Below are 22,693 nucleotides of genomic sequence, written 5' to 3' on the forward strand. Positions count from 1 at the left end.
TTCAATTATCTAAAATGTACTTCAGACCTCTACTGTGGGTTCAGAAAATTTAGTAACTGAGCAGTTGAAAAGTATTTTATCTCACTAATCCCATTCAGCAGCCTCTTGTTTCCTTCTTTCAAGAACTAACCAGTAAGACATTCCACCTTTTCAGAATAAAGAAAACATATTAACATAGTAAGTAATTTGGCTATTGTTTATGAAACAATGCAAAAACAGATTCAGTAGGTAGGAGATTTTCCTATCTTCCTACTTGTCCTATTTCACAAATACTTTGTGCTTTAAAAAAAGGCTTTTAGTAAAATGTGTCTCAAAAGATAACTCCAATTGGGTCTTTACTGGAAATGTTTATGAAATTCGTAAATAAAGCAACTCTTTTTGTTTCAAACTGTCATTAAAAAAAAAAAAAGCTGATGCTCATCATTTGTACAGCTACTTTTAAGGTGATTTCCTCTAGACTAGGACATTCTCCTTCTGAAATAGCAATATTGCTGCAAGTGCCACTAAATAAAAATGTACTATTCCTTAGTAGCAATTGGGGTTCCATAAAATTTATTTTCCTAAGTATTGAATGAGCCAACCTCTGAGGTCCACTCCAATTCAAGGCATTTATATGAGAACTGGGGTAATAAAAAATGAGAGGAGTCACATTTTAGTTATTTAAGGTATTTTTTAATTAGGTTAAATAAAGTATTTATATTTCAAAAAGTGTGAACATCATACAGACAGACCTCATAAAATTCCACCTAGGATTTGCAGAAAAGGGTTTAGGAAAGGAACACAGACTAGAATTCATACCATAAAATCTTATTCTGGCTATTAATGTGATTTGACCATGTGAGTTTTTTTGTTTTTGTATTTTTTAAATTTTCTAGGAAATAGTTTTTTTAGATAAGGAAAGCTTTGCCAAAGAACTAACTTTATTACATTAAATTTGGTCCTTTGTGGTCCTTTGATAAAGTTCTACTATTATAAAACTTTTAAAAACTATATGCTATATGACATTCATAAATAATTTAATTTTTATGATACTATTTCCATTCTTTCATGCCATTATATAAAATGAAAATCTAACTACAAGTTTTCCTGGTATTTGTAGACACTCTCTTGTTTTTCTTGACTTACAACTTGGTCACAAAGGAAAAATGAAAATGATAGCTAGCTAGCACTAGCTAGAGGAGGAAGAATACCTTCCCTATAAAATATATTGTATTTAATATAAGTAAAAGTTTTTTATCATAAGTAATTTTTAATTATTTTTAGTTAACAAAAATTTTATATGTGTACATGTATATACAATGTATAAATTGTATGTATTTTCATAGAGTTCAGTTTAGAATCCAACACACCAAACTCAACAATTGTTATCACTGAGGAAGGAATGAGGTGGAGAGGATGATGGCACATTTAGTGTTTACTTTATATAGTTCCACATTGTTTTAATTTTTTAAGCAAATATATATTTACTTTTTGCATAAATATATGACTTTTATAATAAGAAATCTGAAAATTTTTTACATTTCAAAAGTAAACAAAGCCATGGCTGCCACTTAAAAGAATTATTACTCAGGCTACAATGCTTTATAATTAGACTTTAGAAAAGGATAAAGGCTGGAAGGTGTGGCAAAAGAGGACTTTGACACAGATTAGGTATTACCAGATTAACAAACTAAATTACAATTAGAGTGGGTCTCAAGTAGAAAGAGAAGACAAATTCAAATTCCTAGGTACAGTGGGTGGGGTGGGAGGGATGCTCAGGAAGGAACTTCTGAAGAACAAAAATACTAAAGTGGCAGCACAAAAAATTTAGAAAGGAAAGATATTTCTACTTCCAAATGCACCCTAGATTCCAACTTAAACTTGATGTGGGATACTGGCTAAATCACAACCTCTATGAGGTATATAAGTCAGGGAGGCAGAACAGATGACTAGGATATCATAACTATATGTATACAACATATGACTATCATATTATAATGTTCAAATTTTAAGTCCTTCCTAACACACATGATCCAAGAAACCTATAACAGAATTACTTTAAAAATGTTTTTTTTCTAAATACCAATTTACAAGAAATACAGAAAAATGTTAAATGACAGCTCAGGAACACAATCAGGAAAACCCAAATTAGGAAACAAATGACGTGATTTCTTCAACAAACAAGTAGCAAGGAAAAAGAAAGGAAGGGAATGGGTTATAGAATTAAAAACAAAACAAATAGCTCTGGCCAGTACTGTGCAATGGTTAGCATATCAACCCATGGACATACTGGTCAAGAGTTCAAATCCCAGTCAAGGGCATGTATCTGGGTTGCAGGTTTTACCCCAGCCCCGGTAGGTGGTGACACATGCAGATGGCAACCAATCGATGTGTCTCTCTCACATCAATGTGTCTCCCTCTCCCTTCTCCGTCTTCCTCTCTGAAAATCTATCTGAGGGTGAGGATTAACATACATACATACATACATAAATAAATAAAAACAAAAAGACTTAAAAGATGTATCAAGCAATTTCAATGTACAAATTTTTTATGAAACAGTTTGGGAAATGTGAAATACACAATATATTTTATTTTAAGGAATAGTTCATATTTTAGATGTGATAATAACCGTAAAGTAATTCTTATATTTTAAAGATACAAAATGAAATATATACATATAGTCAAAGAAAAACCAAAGCTGGACTATAGTTAAAAGAGTAACAATAGATTTTATTCAGGATTATTGCAACAGGGGATAAGAGACCTCAATATACTAGAACTTGGTTCAATTCCCAATACAGCAAGGAAGTGGAAATTTATAGCCAAGAGGGAATTAGAAGGTTTGTCAATAAAAAATTACTAAGAATTTGGACATAGAATGCTAGGCTTATAAAATTAGCTTGGGAGTCTTCCTCCTCTTGAATCTTTTGGAATAGTTTGAGAAAGATAGGTGTTAGTTCTTTGAATGTCTGGATAAATTCACCTGTGAAGCCATCTATCTAGACTTATATTTGTTGAGTTTTTTTTTATTACTGCTTCAATTTCATTAGTTGTGATTGGTCTTTTCTGATTCTTCCTGACTTAAATTTGGAAGATTTCTAGGAGTTTATCCATTTTAACCAGATAAAGAAAGAAAATTATAGACCAATATCCCTGATGAACATAGATGCTAAAATCCTCAACAAACTATTAGCAAACTGGATCTAGCATACATTAAAAAGATCATACACCATGATCAACTGGGATAATTTATTCCAGAGCTGCATGGATGGATCAATATTTACAAATCAATAAACATGATACAGCAAATAAACAAAATGAAGGATAAAAACCACATGATATAAATAGATGCATAAAAAACATTTGATAAAATCCAGCACCCATTTATGATTTTTAAAAAAAGCTTCTGCATAGCAAAAGAAAAACATCAACAAAACAACAAGAAAGCCCACTGCATGGGAGAACGTATTTGTCAATGTTATCACCAATAAGGGTTTAGTCTCCAACATTTATAGGGAACTCATACAACTTAACAAAAGGAAGATAAACAACCCAATCAAAAAATAGCAAAGGACCTAAATAGACCCCTTATGAAAGAGGACATACAGGCCAAAAGACATATGAAAGTATGCTCAAAGACACTAATCATCCAAGAGATGCAAATCAAAACAATGAGGTACCACCTCACACCTGTCAGAATGGCTATCATCAACAAATCAACAAACAAGTGCTGGCGAAGATGTGGAGAAAAAGCAACCCTCCTGCACTGCTGGTGGGAATGAAGACTGGTGCAGCCACTATGGAGAACAGTATGGAGTTTCCTCAAAAAACTAAAAATGGAACTCCCATTTGACCCAGTGATCCCACTTCTAGGAATATATCCCAAGAAATCAGAAACACCAATCAGAAAGGATATATGCATCCCTATGTTCATAGCACACAATTTACAATAGCTAAGATTTGGAAACAGCCTCAGTGCCGATGAGTGGATTAGAAAACTGTGGAACAGCTACACAATGGTAGTACTACACTGCTGTAAAAAAGAAGGAACTCTTACTATTTGCAACAGCATGGATGGAACTGGAGAGCATTATGCTAAGCGAAATAAGCTAGTCAGAGAAAGATAAATATCACATGATAAATATCACATGATATGTGGAATATAATGAACAACATAAACTGATGAACTAAAATAGATCCAGAGATATAGAATCATCAAACAGACCATCCCACTTCAGGGGAAAGGTGGGAGGAGGGGAGGGGAGGTGTTGAGATCAACCAAAGGACTTGTATGCATGCATATAAGCATAACCCATGGACACAGTCAGTAGGGGAGTGAGAGCATGTGCTGGGGGGTGGAAACAAGCAGGGAGATGTCAATGGGGTTAAAAGGATTCATATGTAATACTTTAAACAATAAAGAATTTAAAAAAAAGAAATCTCTCAGAAAACTGGGAATAGAGGGAACATACCTCAATGTAATAAAGGCAATCTACACTAATAAAAGAGAAACATGCAAATTGACCGTACCTCTGCTAGTAATAAATACACCAGCCACGCCCACCAGCCAATCAGGAGTGAGTATGCAAATTAACCCAACAAAGATGGCGGCGGCCACGGAGCTGGAGCAAGAAGGAGGCTTGGGTTGCCCCCGGCGATGGAGGAAGCCAAGCATCCCACCCACCCTGGCCTCCGCTCAAGGCTACAAAATTTCAATTATGGAAGATAAATAAATCCCAGATACCTGCTTCCAGCCAGCCCTGGCCTCTGCTCAGAGAGGTGCAGAAAAGAAAAAAAGGAGGGGCTGGGCACCTGGATCACCGAGGGGCGTGGCCAGCCTGCAAACAGCCATCAGCCCCTCACACAGGCTGGCCACGCACCCCAATGGGGACCCCAACCTGAAGGCAGTGTGGCCAGCCTGCAAACAGCCATCAGCCCCTCACCCAGGCTGGCCAGGCTGGCCAGGCGCCCCAGCGGGGACCCCCACCCTGAAGGGGGTGTGGCCAGCTTGAAAACAGCCCTCAGCCCCTCACCCAGGGTGGCCATACCCCATGGGGTGAGGGTCCCCACTGGGGGGCTTGACCAGCCTAAAAACAGCGCTCAGCCCCTCACCCAGGCCCCCCCATGCCCCAAGGGAACCTCCACCCTGATCCGGGACACCCTTCAGAGCAAACCAGCCAGCCCCCACCGGTGCACCAGGCCTCTATCTACACTAAAAAAGGGTAATATGCTAATTAGACTGGGAGACCTTCCAGGAGACCTTCCAAACGATCTTTTGGACAAAGCCATGGTGGCGGGGCCGAGGTAGAGGTGGTTAGAGGCCAAGATGGGAGGGCAGTTGTGGGTAATCAGGCCAGGATGGGGTGGCAGTTGTGAGTGATCAGGCTGGGGGGGGGGGTGCGCAGGACTGTTGGGGTAAGCATACCAGCAGGGGGGCCAGTTGGGGATGTCAGTGGGGGTTAGTTGGAGGTGATCAGGATAGTGGAGGGAGCAGGCCAGAAGGGGGGCAGTTGGGAGTGAGCAGGGCAGTGGGGAGGGAAGGTGGGGGTGAGCAGGCCAGCAGCGGGGGCAGTTGGGGGTGAGCAGGCCAGGATGGGACAGCAGTTGTGAGTGATCAGGCTGGTGGGGAGCAGGGCCGTTGGGTGTAAGCAGACCAGCAGGGGGACCAGTTGGGGGCAAGCAGGACGTCAGTGGGGGTCAGTTGGAGGTGATCAGGATAGCAGGGGGGGGGGCAGTTTGGAGTGAGCAGGCCAGCAGGGGCACAGTTGGGGGCGAGCAGGCCAGTGGGGAGGGGAGGTGGGGGCGAGCAGGCCAGCAGGGGGGGGCAGTTGGAGTGAGCAGGCCAGCAGGGGGGGCAGTTGGAGTGAGCAGGCTGGCAGGGGGGGCAGTTGGGGGTGAGCACACTGGCACGGGGGGCAGTTGTGGGTGATCAGGCTGGCAGGGGTGGGGCATTTGGGGGCAAGCAGGCCGGCAGGCAGAGTGGTTAGGGGCAATCAGGCAGGCAGGCAGGCAGGCAGGCAAGCAAGCGGTTAGGAGCCAGCAGTCCCGGATTGCGAAAGGGATGTCCGACTGCCAGTTTAGGCCCAATCCCTGTAAACTGGCAGTAGGACATCCTTCAAGGGGTCCCAGATTGGAGAGGGTGCAGGCCGGGCTGAGGAACACACACACCCCCCCCCCCCAGCATGCATGAATTTCATGCACTGGGCCACTAGTAAATAAATAAATACATAAATACAAAAATAAATAAATACCATATATGACAAACCCAGAGCCAACATTATACCCAATGAGCAAAAACTACAATGTTTCCCTTAATATCAGGAAGAAGACTGGGATGTCCACTTACACCACTCTTATTCAAGTATTGGAAGGCCTATCCACAGCAATCAGACAAGAGAAAGAAATAAAAAGCATTCAAATTGGAAAGGAAGAAGTAAAACTGTCATTATTGTAGATGGCATGGAGAACCCTAAAGATTCCACCAAAAAACTACCAGAACGGAAAAAAGGAATTCAGTAAACTAGCAGGAAAAAAATAAATGTCCAGAAATCAGTTGTATTTTTATACACCAATAATGAATTATCAAAAGGAGAAACTAAGAAAAGAATCCCATTTACAAGTGAATCAAAAAAATAAAATACCTAGGAATACATTTAACAACGATGTAAAAGACCTGAACTTGGCAAATTAAAAGAGACTGAAGAAAAAACTGAAGAAGATACAAACAAGTGGAAGCATATACTGTGCTCATGGGTACAAAGAATTAACATCATTAAAATGTTTATACTACCCAAAGGAATTTACAGATTCAATGCAATTCCTATGAAGATACCAACTGCATATTTCACGAAACAGGAACAAATATTCCAAAAATTTATATGGAACTAAAAAAAAACCACAAAAAACGAATAGCCACAGCAATCTTTAGAAAGAAGATCAAAGTTGAAAGAATCATGCTACATGATATCAAACTACACTACAAAGCCATAATAATCAAAACAGCATGGTACTTGCATAAAAACAGACATATAGCTCAATGGAACAGAATATAGAGCCCAGAAATAAACCCACACTTTTATGATCAATTAATATTTGACAAAGGAGGCAAGAACATACAATGGGTAAAGACAGTCTATTCAATAAATGGTGCTGGGAAACTGGACAGATACATGGGGGAAAATGAAATTAAACCACCTTATTATACCATACAAAAGAGTAAACTCAAAATGGATTAAAGACTTAAATGTAAGACTTGAAACCATAAAAATCCTAGAAGAAAACATAGGCAATAAAATCTCAAACATTTCTAGTAGCAATATATATTTTCTTTGTTTTTTAATTAAATTTATTGGGGTGACACTGGTTAATAAGATACATAGATTTCAGGAGAGAAACCAAGATAGCGGCATAGGTAAACACCTGAACTGCTGCCTCGCACAACAATTTCAAAACTACAACTAAAAGACAAAACGGACATCCAGAACCACAGGAAGGCTGGCTGAGTGGAAATTCTACAACTAGAAGGAAAGAGAAAAACACACTCAGACTCACAGGAGCTGCAGAAGGCAGAGGTATGGAGGCGCGCGCGCACGGAGAGTGCTGGCAACTGAGTACGCAGCTGGCTTTCTGAATCCGCAGGGAGACGCAAGCTCCCGACCACTCTGAACTCCAGCCGGGCTAGACTCTGGGGACCCAGACTCATACCGGGAGAAACTGGACTGTCTGGCAGTGGGAAAAACTCGAGGACGGCTTTCTCTCAGAGGTGCTTGCAGCGATTACTGCAGGACACTGAGACCCAGGGGCCTCTTAGGGCAGGGCTGACGGGAAGCCATTGCTGTTTGTTCCGCCCTGAGATGCCGCCCATGAAGCCATTGCTGTTTGCTCCACCCTGAGCAAGCTGAGCGCAGAGGCTTTTGCATATGAATGGCCTGGTCCAGTGGTTGGCAAACTGCAGCTCGTGAGCCACATGCAGCTCTTTGGCCCCTTGAGTGTGGCTCTTCCACAAAATACCACGTGTAGGCGCACACGCACAGTGCAATTGAAACTTCATGGCCCATGCACAGAAGTCGGTTTTCGGCTCTCAAAAGAAATTTCAATCGTTGTACTGTTGATATTTGGCTCTGTTGACTAATGAGTTTGCTGACCACTGGCCGGGTCCTTTGAAATCTAAACTTACCTAACAAATTGCAGCTGCGTCAGTGAGACCCAGAACATCCAAAAGAAGGCCCAAAGCCTCACAGCAGCTTGCATTGCTTCACAGCTGGGCCTCATCTGGGCATCTCCAAAACCCAAACAAAGAAGAGGAATCTGCAGATTTCTCCGTAGCTCCTGCTGGGTGGTCTCAGGCAGAGGATAAATTAGCACCTCCTTGGAGATCCAAGAGCCAGTGTACCCAGGGGTCAGAGTGGGACCATCCAGATTAAAACTCCTCAGATCCATAAGGGACACACTCAGGGGGCAGACTCAGTGAACACCAAAGCTCCACTGAAGGAAGTCTTGTCTCATAAGGGTATCTCCAGCACAGAAGTTCTCCCATCGTAGACACAGCTGATCCTCACAGCCAATTGGCCTGGAGGTCAATTCCTCCCAGTGATACCAACAACAATCAAGGCTTAATTATAAGGCTGTGCATATAGCCCACAAAGGGGTGCACCAAGAGTGTCCACCTCAGGTAACTGGGGAGGCTGAGCCACTGGGCCCTATAGGACACCTAGCACACAAAGCCACTCTATCAACTCAGGGAAGCAGCCAAAATGCGGAGACAAAGAAACAGGTCACAAATAAAAGAAATGGAGGAAAGCAAATGACTGGATATAGAGTTCAAAACCACGGTTATAAGGTTTTCCAAGAATTTTCTAGAAAAGGCCAATAAATTTAGCGAGACTCTCGAGGATATGAAAAAGGACCAACTAGAAATTAAGCATACACTGACTGAAATAAAAAATAATATACAGAGATCCAACAGCAGACTAAAGGATCACAAGAATCAAGTCAAAGATTTGAAATACAAAGAAGCAAAAAACACCCAACCAGAAAAGCAAAAAGAAAAAAAATCCAAAAATATAAAGATAGTGTAAGGAGCCTCTGGGACAACTTCAAGTGTACCAACATCCGAATTATGGGGGTGCCAGAAGAAGAGAGAGAGCAAGATACTGAAAACCTATTTAAAGAAATAATGACTGAAAACTTCCCCCACCTGGTGAAAGAAATACTTACAACTCCAGGAAGTGCAGAGAACCCCAAATAAGAGAAATCCAAAGAGGACCACACCAAGACACATCATAATTAAAATGCCAAGAGCAAAACACAAAGAGAGAATATTAAAAGCAGCAAGAGAAAAACAGTTACCTACAAGGGAGCACCCATACAATTGTCAGCTGATTTCTCAACAGAAACTATGCAGGCCAGAAGGGAGTGGCAAGAAATATTCAAAGTGATGAATAGCAAGAACCTACAACCAAGATTACTCTATCCAGCAAAGCTATCATTCAGAATTGAAGGGCAGATAAAGAGCTTCACAGATAAGAAAAAGCTAAAGGAGTTCATCACACCAAACCAGTATTATATGAAATGCTGAAAGGTATTCTTTAAGAAGAGGAAGAAGAAGAAAAAGGTAAAGATAAAAATTATGAACAACAAATACCTATCTTTTAACCAGTAAATCTAAAAATCAAGTGAATAAAATATCTGATGAACAGAATAAACTGGTGAATATAATAGAACCAGGGGCATAGAAAGGGAGTGGACTGACAATTCTCGGGGGGGAAGGGGTGTGGGGGGTGCGGGAAGAGACTGGACAAAAATCGTACACCTATGGATGAGGACAGTGGGGGGGGTAAGGGCAGAGGGGGGGTGGGAGGAGGGGAGCTATGGGGAGGAAAAAGAGGAACAATTGTAATAATCTGAACAATATTTATTAAAAATAAATAAATAAATAAAGATACATAGATTTCAAATGTACAATTAATTCCATGATATATGATCTTTATATTGCACTGTGTGCCCACCACCCAAAGGATATTTTTTCTGATATATCTCCTCAGGCAAGGGAAACAAAAGAAAAAAATAAACAAATGGCACTACATCAAACTAAAAAGTTTTTGCACAGCAAAGAAAACCATCAACAAAATGAAAAGACAATCCACTGAATGAGAAAACATATTCACCAATGATACATCTGAAGCATGGAACAGACTGATGAATCTCATCCACAATGTATAAAGAACTTATAAAACTCAACACCAAAAAAGCAAACAATCCCGTTAAAATATGAGGAAAGGACCTGAATAGACAGACACTTCTCCACTGAGGACAAAAAGATAGCTAATAGATATATAAAAAAATACCCAGCATCACTAATTGTCAGAGAAATGCAATTAGATATCATCTCACACCTGTCAGAATGGCTATCATCAATAAATTAACAAACAACAAGTATTGGTGAGGATGAAAAATGAAACCCTGTGCACTGTTGGTGGGATTGGTGCAGTCAATGTGGAAAACAGTACAGAGTTTCCTCAAAAAATTAAAAATGGAACTGCCGAATGACCCAGCAATTCTACTTCTGGTAATATATCCAAAACAACCCAAAACACTATTTTGAAAGAACAGATGCACCCTTACATTCATGGCAGTGTTATTTACAATAGTCAAGATTTGGAAGCAGTGCAAGTGTCCATTAGTAGATTAGGGGATAAAAAAAACAAACTGTTATACCTTTACACAATGGACTACTTCTAAGCCATAAAAAAGAAGGAAATCTTACCCTTTGCGACAGCATGGATGGGCCTAGAGAGCATTATGCTAAGTGAAATAAGCCAGCCAGAGAAAGACAAATATCATGATTTCATTCATGTACAGAATCTAATGAACAAAATGAACCAGCAAGCAAAATAGTAACAGACTCATAGAGAGCAGGCTGATGGATGTCAGAGGAGGGGGGTTGGGTAGAGGGTGTGGGGGTTGAGCAAAAAAAAAATTTTAAGCTCTAGAGCATCAACCTATGGACCGAAGAGACCCAGGTTTGATTCCAGTAGAGAGCATGTACCTTGGCTGCAGGTTCCTCAGCCCTGGTCAGGGTACATGCAGGAGGCAACCAATCAATGTGTTTCTCTCACATCAATGTTTATCTTTTCTTCTCTTCCACTACTCTCTCTGAAAATAAATGGAAAAAATATCCTTGAATGAGAATTAAAAAAATAATAATTTTTAAAGAAAGAAAATGCTCCTGGACACAGACAACAGTGTGGTGATTGCTGGGGGGGGGGGGGGGGGGGGGGGGGAGCGGGGAGGAAGGTAGAGGAGGGTATAGGGGAGATAAATGGTGATATATGGAGTAACACATGATCTCACCAATATGTTGAATCTAATGAACAAAATAAACTGATGAACAAAATAAATCCAGAGACACAAAAGCATGGGACAGACTGATGAATCTCAGAGGGAAGGTGGGAAGGGGGACAGATTAACCAGGGAACTTAAATGCATACTAGAGGCACGAAATTAATTCAAGAGTAGGCCTTCCTTCCCCCAGCCGCTGGCACCTGGGACCTGGGCTTCCCTCACAGAGGGAGGCCCCGTCCACCCACTGCAGCCCGCCAGGGGGTGGACTGGGCCTCCCTCCTTGGGGCGATCATGGAGCCCCCCAATTGATCGTCCTACCAGTCGGTGGCCTGGGCCTCTGTCTGTGGGGCGATCATGGGGCAATGGCCAGGCCCCCAACCAATCGCATCGCATCTGCCTTGGCTAGCCTGGCGCCAGTGGGTGTCATAGCATGGTTCCAGATGGTTGTCTGGATGGTCGTTCCGCTGTTCAGCCGTTCAGTCGATTTGCATATTACACTTTTTTATATAGGATATGCACAGCCCATGTACATAGACAATAGTGTGGTGAAGGCCTGGGAGGGGTGGGAATGGGTGAAAGGAAGTCAATGGGAATAAAAGGGGGGACATCTGTAATACTTTCAACAATAAAGATAAAAAAGGGACATGCAGCGGTTGTGGCTCAAGTGGTTAGCAACAACTTATTAACCAGGAGGTCACAATTTGATTCCTGGTCAGGGCACAGTATCTAGATTGTGGGCTTGGCCCCCAGCAGGGGGCCTGCAGGAGGCAGCCAATCAATGATTATCTCTCATCATTGATGTTTCTATCTCTCTCTCCCTCTGTTCCTCTCTGAAATCAATAAAAATATTTTTTAAGGGAGGATAAATGATGATGGAAAGAGAGTTGACTGGGTGAACAAACAATACAACATATAGATGATGTATTATAGACCTGTACACTTGAAACCTATATAATTTTATTAACCAAACTAGAGGCCCGGTACATGAAAATTCATGCACCAGAGGGGGAGTCCCTCAGCCCAGCCTGCCCCCTCTCACAGTCTGGGAGCCCTCAGGGGCAAGAGGCGACCTGGCAACAGAGGAAGGCGACGCCCCCATCACACCTCTGCTGCTGCCACTGCCAGCAATGCAAGCCTTGGCCGCCCCTGGTTACCTGAGCCTCGGGCAGCCCTAGGCGGCTGGGCAGCCAACATCTTAGGTTTGCCTGCGCCTCGGGCCGGGCCTGGGTTGCTGGGGGACTGAGGGCGAGTCCGGCCACACCATGCACCTGCTGCCCGCCCGGCTGGGCTGAAAGAACTGTGGGACTCCGACGGGGCTGATGGGACTGGGCAATACCATCTTGTGGCTATGGGTGCCGCCATCTTTGTGGCTGTGTGATGGTCAATTTGCATATTCCCTCTTTATTAGATAGGATGTCACGCCAAGAAATTCAATAAATAATTTTTTTAAAAAATTACTAAGAGGACTTGGCCAGGTGGCTCAGTTTGTTGGAGTATCATCCCATACCCAACAGGACACATAACTAGATTGCGGGTTTGATCCCTTGATGGGGTGTGTACAAGAGGCAACCAATAGATGTTTCTCACATTGATTTTTCTCTCTAAAAAACATATCCTCCCGTGAGGATTGAAAAAAAATTACTAAGATGCCGGAAGCTAATTCCAGCATGTCATAAATGCAAGAAGTTTCATCAAAAGGTTGATGGAACTTGGGGACTCAGCAGGGCTATGTTTATGATGGAAAGAGAGTTGACTGGGTGAACAAACAATACAACATATAGATGATGTATTATAGACCTGTACACTTGAAACCTATATAATTTTATTAACCAAACTAGAGGCCCGGTACATGAAAATGATGATGGAAAGAGAGTTGACTGGGTGAACATAATATTTCCTATAATAAGAACATTCTTTTTTTAAAAAGTCAATAAAGGGAGGAAAGATGGCGGCGGAGGTGAAAGGCTGATCTGTTGCCTCGCATGGCAGTTTCGGAAATACAACTGAAACATGGACTGGTGAGGGTGGCAACTGCTGCTCGCGTCTCCCCAGACCGGGCGGCTGCTCCTCTCAGTCAGCACCACAGCCGGGGCCATGGGCTCGTGGGCGCCGCGGCAGCTGCTGTGGCGGCGGCCGCGGACTCGGCGCAGCGGCTCTCGGTGAAGGAAGCGACCATCTTTCTGCAGGAGGGGCTCATCCGCGCCACCGACCTGGCCGAGCTGCGCAGTGAGATCCTCGGGGCCCCGGAGGCCGCCAACACCGATTTGGAGGATTCTTAGGAGTTCTCATCTTACATTCAAGTCCTCTAGCCATTTTGACAGAGGAGAATCAAGAAGGCGGCAAAGTTAAACAAAGGAACTGTGAACTGCGCCGCGCACAGCAATTTCAGGGGCACGACTGGAGGACAGAGCGTCTGCAGCCCAGAACTACAGGCGAGATGGCTGAATGGTAGATTTACAGCTAAGAGGGAAGAGGAAACCAGCGAAATCGGAGGGGACGAGGTGCGGAGGCACGTGGGTCGGGCTGGTGGCGGGGGAAAGGGGCTTTTGTTCCAAACCTAGGGGAGATTAGCTCTCCATCACCCTGAAATCCAGCTTCTGGGGACCCGCGGGAGACCCATATGCCTGCGGGGAGAGGCGGGACTCTTGCGGAGGTGCGCCCAGCAATCAGTGTTTGCTGCGCTGGAGTGCGGAACGAGGGGACTTAGAAACGTGGAAGGCAGAAGGAGCAGACTCGCAGCCATTGCGGCTCGCCGCACCATGGCCTGTTGGCGCCCTGAGACCCCGCCCCACCCTGAGACCCGCCCCGCCCTGGGACCCGCCCCGCAAGTCTTGCAGGCGCACCTACGCTCCAAGCAACGGCTTATGCATGTGGGTGGCCTGCCCTCTGGCAGCGGACCAGATGAACTGCTGTTCTAGTCGGACTGCTCCAGGGCCACTCAGACAGGAGGAGGAAACTACAGTTTTTGCTGTAATCCCTGCTGAGTGCCTAAGGCAGTAGCTGATCTACACCCCATTGGAGACCCAGAAACGAGGGCATCTAGTGGTCTGTGGGAGATGACACCAGATTTCAACCACGCGCATAAGGGACACATTCAGTGAGCGCCAAAGCCTTGCTGCACCAAGACCTGGCCCATAAACGTGTCTCCTGCACAGCAACTCTTCCTTTATAGACAAAGAGAGCCCTCCCAGTGACACCAACAACAATCAAGACTTAACTATACAAAGGAGGACCAAGATGGAGGCATAGGGCGGAAGCCTGATTGTTGCCTACCACAACAACTTTGAGACTACGACAGGAGAGCAGAGCAGACACCATCCAAGACCACCATAGGGCTGGCTGAGTGGATGCTCTACAACTAGAATAAAAGAGGGGTATGCGGGATGATGCTGATGCAGGTGACCCAAAGACCACACTTTAAGAACTACGGCTCAGGCGACACAATGGCGGCCTGGAACGTGCTCGGCGCAGTTCCCCCGGCGGTCTCCGGCTGAGGGGACGGCTCCACTGGCTGCCGAGCACGGACAGACGAGCCCCTATGAGACATGGGGTGGGAGACTCCGCGCTTGCTGACCTCCGAGTCCTTCAAGAATCTCAATGCCCCGGAAGCGGCCAGGTGCGCATGCTCGGTGACCGGCCACCGCTGCGGACCCAAGGGCCGACGCAGCGACGCCGGACCGGCCCGCCGCCATGCACCGGGCGCACCGAAGCTTCGCCGAACAGCCGCCCGACGAGTTCTGCAGCAGCCGTCCTGGAGCTCTGGCAGGATGGCCAGGGGAATTGCTGAGGGGGGGTTAACCGGCAGGAATTGGGAACGGGAGGACGGGGCCCCGCTGGGACCCGGGTGCGGGCGGGGTTGCGCGCCTCTGGGCTCGGGTGTGGTCACACGCCTCTGGGTATAGGTGAGGCCTCACGTCCCTGGGTCTGGGTGAGGCCACGTGCCCCTGGGTCCAGGTGAGGCCGGATTCCGGGTCCAGGTGAGGCCATGTGCCCCTGGACCCGGATGACGCTGGGTCCCGTGCCCGGGTGAGGCCACGTGCCCCTGGGTCTGGGAGAGGTCACGCGCCCCCGGGTCCGGGTGAGGCCATGTGCCCCTGGGTCCGGGTGAGGCCTTGCGCCCCTGGGTACGGGTGAAGCCGAATCCTGGGTCCGGGTGAGGCCGTGTGCCCCTGGATCCATCCGGGTGAGGCTGGGTCCCGGGCCCGGGTAAGGCCACGCGCCCCTTGGGTGTGGGTGAGGCCACGTGCCCCTTAGTCCGGGTGAAGCCGTGCCCCTGGGTCCGGCCAAGACCAAACCAGAGGGAGTCGGACCTCCATTACCACCATTTGTCCACCATCCAGAGCTGAGGGGTCAGTGCTGACATGTACACATAAGGAACTGGTGGACATTGAAATTGGGTCTCAAAAGAACTGTTGGTCCAGATAGAAACTCACTACAGACTGATTCATTTGCCTGTCAGCATAACTATTATTGCTCGTCTCACATTCAGTTCTCATAAGTATATATCTAGTGACATATGATCTCGCTCATCTAGGGGAAATGATGAACAACATAGACTGAGGAACAAGAACAGAACCAGAAGCAAGGAGGCATCGATCGGACTATCGGGCCTCAGAGGGAGGATAGAGGAGAGTGGGGGGAGGGGGAGAGTTCAACCAAAGGACTTGTGTGCATGCATATGAGCCTATCCAACGGTTAAGTTCAACAGGGGGTTGGGGCATGCGTGGGGAGGGGGGTGGGATGGGAATGGGGGGATGAGGACAAATATGTGACACCTTAATCAATAAAGAAATTTAAAAAGAAAAAAAGAAAAAAAAAGTCAATAAATATAATCACTTGTATGAGACAAATATTAACAAAAATTATATCCTTTACTCCTCAAACTAAATATATTACTCTGAAAAGTGTCAGATTAACTGTAGCTTACCCATTAAGTATAGGTGCTTTACAATTATATTTGAACACTCTGTATGACATTAAACTTTAACTTGGGTTGTCAGTCCTCTTCCCTAAGCAAAATCATCAGAGGGGGAATAAAAAGAAGAGAAATAGCAAAACTTTCAAGAACAACAATCAAATCATACTACACAGTTACTGCAGCATTAAAAAAAAGAGGACTTAGGAATTCTCAAAAATGACAAACCAGAAAATAAATATAAAAAACAGAATGGTTTTACAATATTCATCCCTCACAAACATAAGCCATTTTAGCTCTCAACATGATTACAAGAGTCTCAACTAAAACACATGGATACAGAAAGTATGAAAGTAAAAGGTTTGGAAAAAATGGTGCATGCAATCCCTAAACACAAAGAAAATTTGGGAGCTTTACTGATATCCAAGGAGACTTGAAAGAAAGTATACTTGGAAAATAGAGTCACTTCACAATAAAAGTAATGTGGTTCAGTTCACAGGAAGATGTAACCTAATAACATGGGATCAAAGTATATACAGCAAAAATTTACAGAATGATAAGAAACGGTAATACATAAGTCTACAGATAAATATTAAAGCATCATTATCATATACTTGATAGAAACAAACAAGGAGAAACATAGTTAAGTGGGGGGAAAAAAGAGTTCAACAGAATATTAACAGATTTTACCTAATGGGTATATAGAGAATACCATTAACCAAAAATTTCATATTATATACTCTTCTATAGCATATGTGGAACATTTACAAAAATACTTTTTCCTGGGCCACAATGCAAGTCTCAAAAATTTTTGAAAATGTTGATATTACACAATGTATATTCTTTGACAGCAATGTAATAATGTTGTAACCCCATTAAAAATATAACCAGAAATTCTTCATAGGTTTGGAAATTATGAACTACATTTCTAAATAACCTATAAGTATAAACAGATATCATTATGGAAGTTAGAAGGGATTTTTAATTGGTGACAACAGTAATAATCTGAAGAAAATTAGCTTTAAACATATTTACCTGAAAAAAGGCTAAAAATTAAAGAACTATTTCAAAAAGTTAAAAAAAGTTACAGGAAAATAAATCCAAAGAAAGTAGAAGGAATTAAGAACAGAAATTAATAAAACAGAAAACAAATACATAATAGAAAAGAACAACAAAGGCAAAAGTAGTTCACTGGAAAGACTAATGACTGATAAATCTAAACTGACACTGACTATTAAGGGGAGGAGAAAAGAAAGAGAGGGAGAGAAAAGAAGAAAGGCACAACTAACCATTATCAGGATGACAAAGTCATTATCATGACTGCAGAAACTACAATCATGAAAACAATTTCATGCCAATAAATTTTTTAAATAAAAAGAATGATTTTTTAGACAAATACAACTTACCAAATTGATCTAAAAAGAAACAACATTAAGAATAGTGCTAAGCCGAGTTGGTTCAGTGGTTGAGTGTCAACCTATGAACCAGGAGGTCATGGTTCGATTCCTGGTCAGGGCACATGCCTGGGTTTCGGGCTGGATCCCCAGTATGGGGCGGGCAGGAGGCTGCCTATCAATGATTCTCTCTCATCATTCATATTTCTATCTCTCTCTCCCTTTCTGAAATCAATACAAACATATATATTTTTTAAAAAAAGAACAGTGCTATAACCATTAAATAGCTTGAAACATAATTTAAAAGCTTAATCCAAAGAAAATTCTAAACCAAGAGTTTCATTCACAAATTCTACCAAAATTTAAGGAAGAAATAATAATGCCAATGTTACATAAACCCCTCCAGAGACTAGAAAAAGGCATCACTACAAATGACTTTGAGGGGAGTATAACTTTGATAACAAAACATCATAAGGACAAAGAAAAACTATCAGCCAATCCCAGTTATGAAAATACATGAAAAAATCCTAAATAAAACATAACCAAATCAAATCCAGCAATTTACAAAAAATAATAATACACTAATACACCTGAAAATCAACTAAAGTTTATAACAGAAAAAAGGACATATAAATCAGATAATCAGCTCAAAAAATGGAGGGAAAATAATAAATTCAACATCCATTTATTATTGTAAATGGTATATTCTTAACTAAGAATAGGTGTGAGCCTATTTAATCTGATAAAAGGTAACACCAAAGTCCAGATTAAATGTCATACTTAAAACTTTGAGGTAATACTTAACAGTGAAACTTTAGGGTCAGAACAAGACAAAAGATGCCTGCAATCATCATTTCCATCCAACAATTTACTAGTGCCAGCTGAGCAAAGCAAGGGGGACTGGGAAGGAGAAAACTATAAAGATTAGGAAGAAAAACTCACTATTTACAAACGATATTCTTAAAAGCCATCATAAATAAATCATTAGAATTAATAAGTTGTAACTTCTTAAAAATCAATATTCTTCCAAAGAATTTCCTCTAAATATCAGTATTTTAGAACTGTTTAAACTGATCCATAAACTCTCTGTAATTTTATGTATTTACTTCATCTTATAATTTTATAGGCTTAGTTCATAACTACTGAGGCTTTTTCAACTGAAATTCTTAATTAGAATCACAACACAAAACATGATTTACCCAACTATTTTCTCAGTTCTCCCAGGAAAAGTTCACAGATAAAAGCCCTTAAGATGGAGGACCCTCCTCTCTCTCTCTCTCTCTCTCTCTCTCTCCCTCCCCATCCCTCCCTCAAATCAATTTAAAAAAAATTTTTAATTTATCATAGCTAAAATTAGCATGACTTTGCCACATGGAATAAAAGTTTTAGATCTTCTGTTAATCATTTATATCTTCTAGAAGATACAAAATTATTTTCAAAAAAGTCTCTAGTGTTGGGTTAACTAGTTATCCATATAGGAAAAAAATGAATCTGAACCCCTAACTCATATCACATATAAAAGTTAATTTCAGATAGATTATAAATCTAAGTGTGAAAGATACAAAAAAATAAAACTTCTAAAAGAAAATGGGAAAGGATCTTCATGACCTTGAGGTGTGGGAAGATATCTTAAAACAAAAACACAAAAGAGGAAAAGATTAACTGGATTTCATTAGAAGCGATAACATACTTATCTGAAGATGCCAGTAAAAGAATGAAAGGGCATAGCACAGAAAGAGCAGAAATTTGCAATGCATATATTTGACAAAGGACTCATAATCAGAGTGCATAAAGAACTCAAAAACTAGTCAAAAATACCAAAATACCAAAGCACTTCTAAAGAGGCAATCTAAAAAACCAATGAACATACAAAAGGCACTTCAACTCATAAGCCATCAGGCAAACATAAATTAAAACCAAAACTCAAGACTACTGCACCTATACTAAAATAGCCAAAATTTTAAAAACTGATAATATCAAGTATTGGTGAAGATGTGGAACAACTAGAACTCTCACACAGGGCTGGTAGAATGTACTTGCTATAACCACATTGGAACTATCTCTGAAGCATCTGAGTACTAAGATCCCCATACCCTGTCATCTAAGAATTCCATTCTAAGACATAAATCCCAAAGAACTGTGTACATAATGTGCACTAAAACACATGCACATGAAAATTCACAGCAGCATTATTTTATTAACAGACAAAATATACAAGAAAAAAATTAAATATCCATCAACAATATAGAATGCATAAAATAGATAAATTGCAGCATATTTACATAATGGGATACTAAATGGCAATGGAAATAAAGTAACGACTGCTGTAGTCAATATAGATGAAGCTCAAAGCATAAGTAAATAACACCAGACCCGAAAGTATATATATTACTAGTAGCCCGGTGCACGAAATTCGTGCACAGGGGTGTCCCTCAGCCCGGTCTGCACCCTCTCCAATCTGGGACCCTGCAGGTCTGATCGCAATCCAGGACCTCTGGCTCCTAACTACTTACCTGCCTGCCTGCCTGATCACCCCTAACCACTCTCCCTGCCAGCCTGCTCACCCCCAACTGCCCTCCCTGTCGGCCTGATCACCCCCAGCTGCCCCACTGCCGGTCTGATCAGCCCCAACTGCCCCCCACTCCCGCCGGCCTGATCGCCCTAACCTCCTCTGCCTCAGCCCCACCACCATGGCTTTGTCCGGAAGGATGTCTGGAAGGTCTCCTGGTTTAATTAGCATATTACCCTTTTATTAGTATAGATACGAGAGGCCCGGTGCAGGAATTCGTGCACAGGTGGGGTCCGGCCGGCAGGGGGAGGGGCCGTGGGCAGTTGGCTTGCTGGCCCCACCTGACTGGGGTGTTGGAGGCCGATCAGGGTTGGGCTGGTGGCAGGTGGGAGCGATCGGGGCCCGGATCAAGCTGGTTGGCTGCCACAGTGTGTGTCATAGCCACCGGTCATCTGGTCATTCTGGTTGTTCTGCTGTTCCGGTCGCTGGGCTTTTATATATATAGATATGTGGTATAATTCCATTTAGATAAAGGTCAATACCTACAAAACTAAACTACAGTAATAGAAATCAAAATAGTAGTTACTTTGAAACTGGAAGGGGGAACAAGGAAGGATTCTGAGGGTCCTGATAATGTTTGTTTATTGATACAGGGGTAGTTATATGGGTATGAGGTGTCCACTTTATAGAAACTCATCAATTTCCACACTAAGAATTTGATGATTGCTGTGATAGTTAATTTTATGCATCTGTACTGGGGCGTAAGGGCTGCCCACATAGCTGGTAAAACATTATTTCTGTATATATATCTATGAAGGTCCTTACAGAGGGATTAGCATTTGAATTGGGAGACTGAAAAAAGATACTTTCACCAACGAAAGTGGGTATCATAAAATCGATTAAGGATCTAAATAGACCACAAAGGCAAAGGAAAGGTGAATTTGCTTTCTCCTTGAGCTGGGATATAATCTATGTCCTTCTGCCCTTGGACATCAGCGTTCCTGGACCTGGGGCATTCAGACTCAAACTGGGACTTCTCCACTGGTTCCCCTAGTTCTCAGGCCTTTAGGGGTGGGACTAGGATTACACCAGCAACATTCCTAGGCCTCCAATTTGCAGATGGCAGGTCATGGGACTTCTCAGCCTCCACAAGCATGTGAGCCCATCACTCATAAAAAATCTCTCCTTACATATCAATATTTATCCTGTTAGTTCTGTTTATTTGAGAACCCCAATTAAAGCTGTATATATCTCTGCATTAAGTTATATTTAAATTTTAAATTTTATCCAAATATAAGCTTTTCCTTTGGGGTAATGAAAATGTTTGAAACTAGAAAGAAGCAGTACTTGCACAACATTATGAAAGTGCTAACCACCACTAAATTGTACACTTTAAAAGTGGTTCTATGTTACATGAATCACCTCAATTTTTAAAAAGTTACTCCAATATGCAACCTCAGTAAAACAAGTATATACTGATTAGTAGATATTCATGACTACAAATATTAAGAGTTGCAATGCTAAACTTACCAACTACTGTGTCACCATCTAACAAATTGTCATCCTCAGAAGTCTGAAAGTCCATAATGACACCTGCTCCATCTAAAAGTTCCTCATCGCTACTTGCGCTTGTTATACTGTTGTAGCTGTTTCTATAGTAGCCTCTATGGAACAGCTGCTCAGACTCCATTGAGCTGTTTGGTTATCTGAAAAAAAGGGGGAAAATTGTTTAAAAATTTTCCCAACATATAATAAAAACCATCTAGTTTAACATGACAAAGGAAATTTCTGATCTCTGTATTGAAAAAAATACTAAGTTCATTCACTCTAACAATTGCTAAACATCTGTCATGTGAAGTCTTTTAGGATGATTTAATAATTCTATTCTCATTATGCAGCTGTAAAAAAGAATGAAGAATATCTTCAGTTAGTGGTATAAAACAATCTCCAAAGTCAATTGTTAAGTTAAAGAACAAAGTACAGAGAAGTGTTTACAGTATACTACAATACATGTGGGGTGGGGTGAATACAGTATATAATTGCTTGTGCATGTACAGACTATCTCTGGAGGGATTTCCAAAATAGTTGGCCACATGTCAAAGGAAAAAGATGGCTGAAGTACCAGGTTTAAAAGTGAGACCGTCCCTTCTGTATATTTTAGCAGGGACAAATGCTAACTTTAAATATTAATTTCATTCTCTTTTCATCATTTTAAAATTTAAATCTTCAGAGCCCGTAGTTAAATATCAGCCATGGAAGCTATGATAACATGTAACAATTTTCATTTTTTCAAAGCAAATCATACCAAACAAGCATACATTTTCATTGTTCTTACTCTCTATACTTTAAAAATAGTATTACTCCTGGCTTAAATTTTTAAATACATCTACCTACTTGCTCAACATCAAATTGGTAGACATTAGAACAGACTTGGAAGGTTCATGTGTGGAACTTGCAAGGTAGTCATAAAAATGTTACTGTCGCAACTACCTAGGGTTTATTAATATTAATAGTAGGAATAGAGCAAAGGGGAGGCCAGATATTATAAACATG

General features: G+C 42.1%; 1 protein-coding gene across 1 annotated transcript in view; it reads right to left on the reverse strand.

Moving 5' to 3' along the window:
* The window catches only part of CLCN3 (chloride voltage-gated channel 3), an 86,231-nt gene that overhangs the window by 52,419 nt on the left and 11,119 nt on the right, over positions 1-22,693 (reverse strand). Inside the window, exon 2 of the mRNA XM_054717649.1 lies at positions 21,671-21,846. Coding sequence (XP_054573624.1) covers positions 21,671-21,830 — 160 coding nt within the window. The 5' untranslated portion in view covers positions 21,831-21,846. The remainder of the gene's footprint in view (positions 1-21,670; positions 21,847-22,693) is intronic.

Source organism: Eptesicus fuscus, chromosome 6 (assembly GCF_027574615.1).
Source record: "Eptesicus fuscus isolate TK198812 chromosome 6, DD_ASM_mEF_20220401, whole genome shotgun sequence".
NCBI lineage: Eukaryota > Metazoa > Chordata > Mammalia > Chiroptera > Vespertilionidae > Eptesicus > Eptesicus fuscus.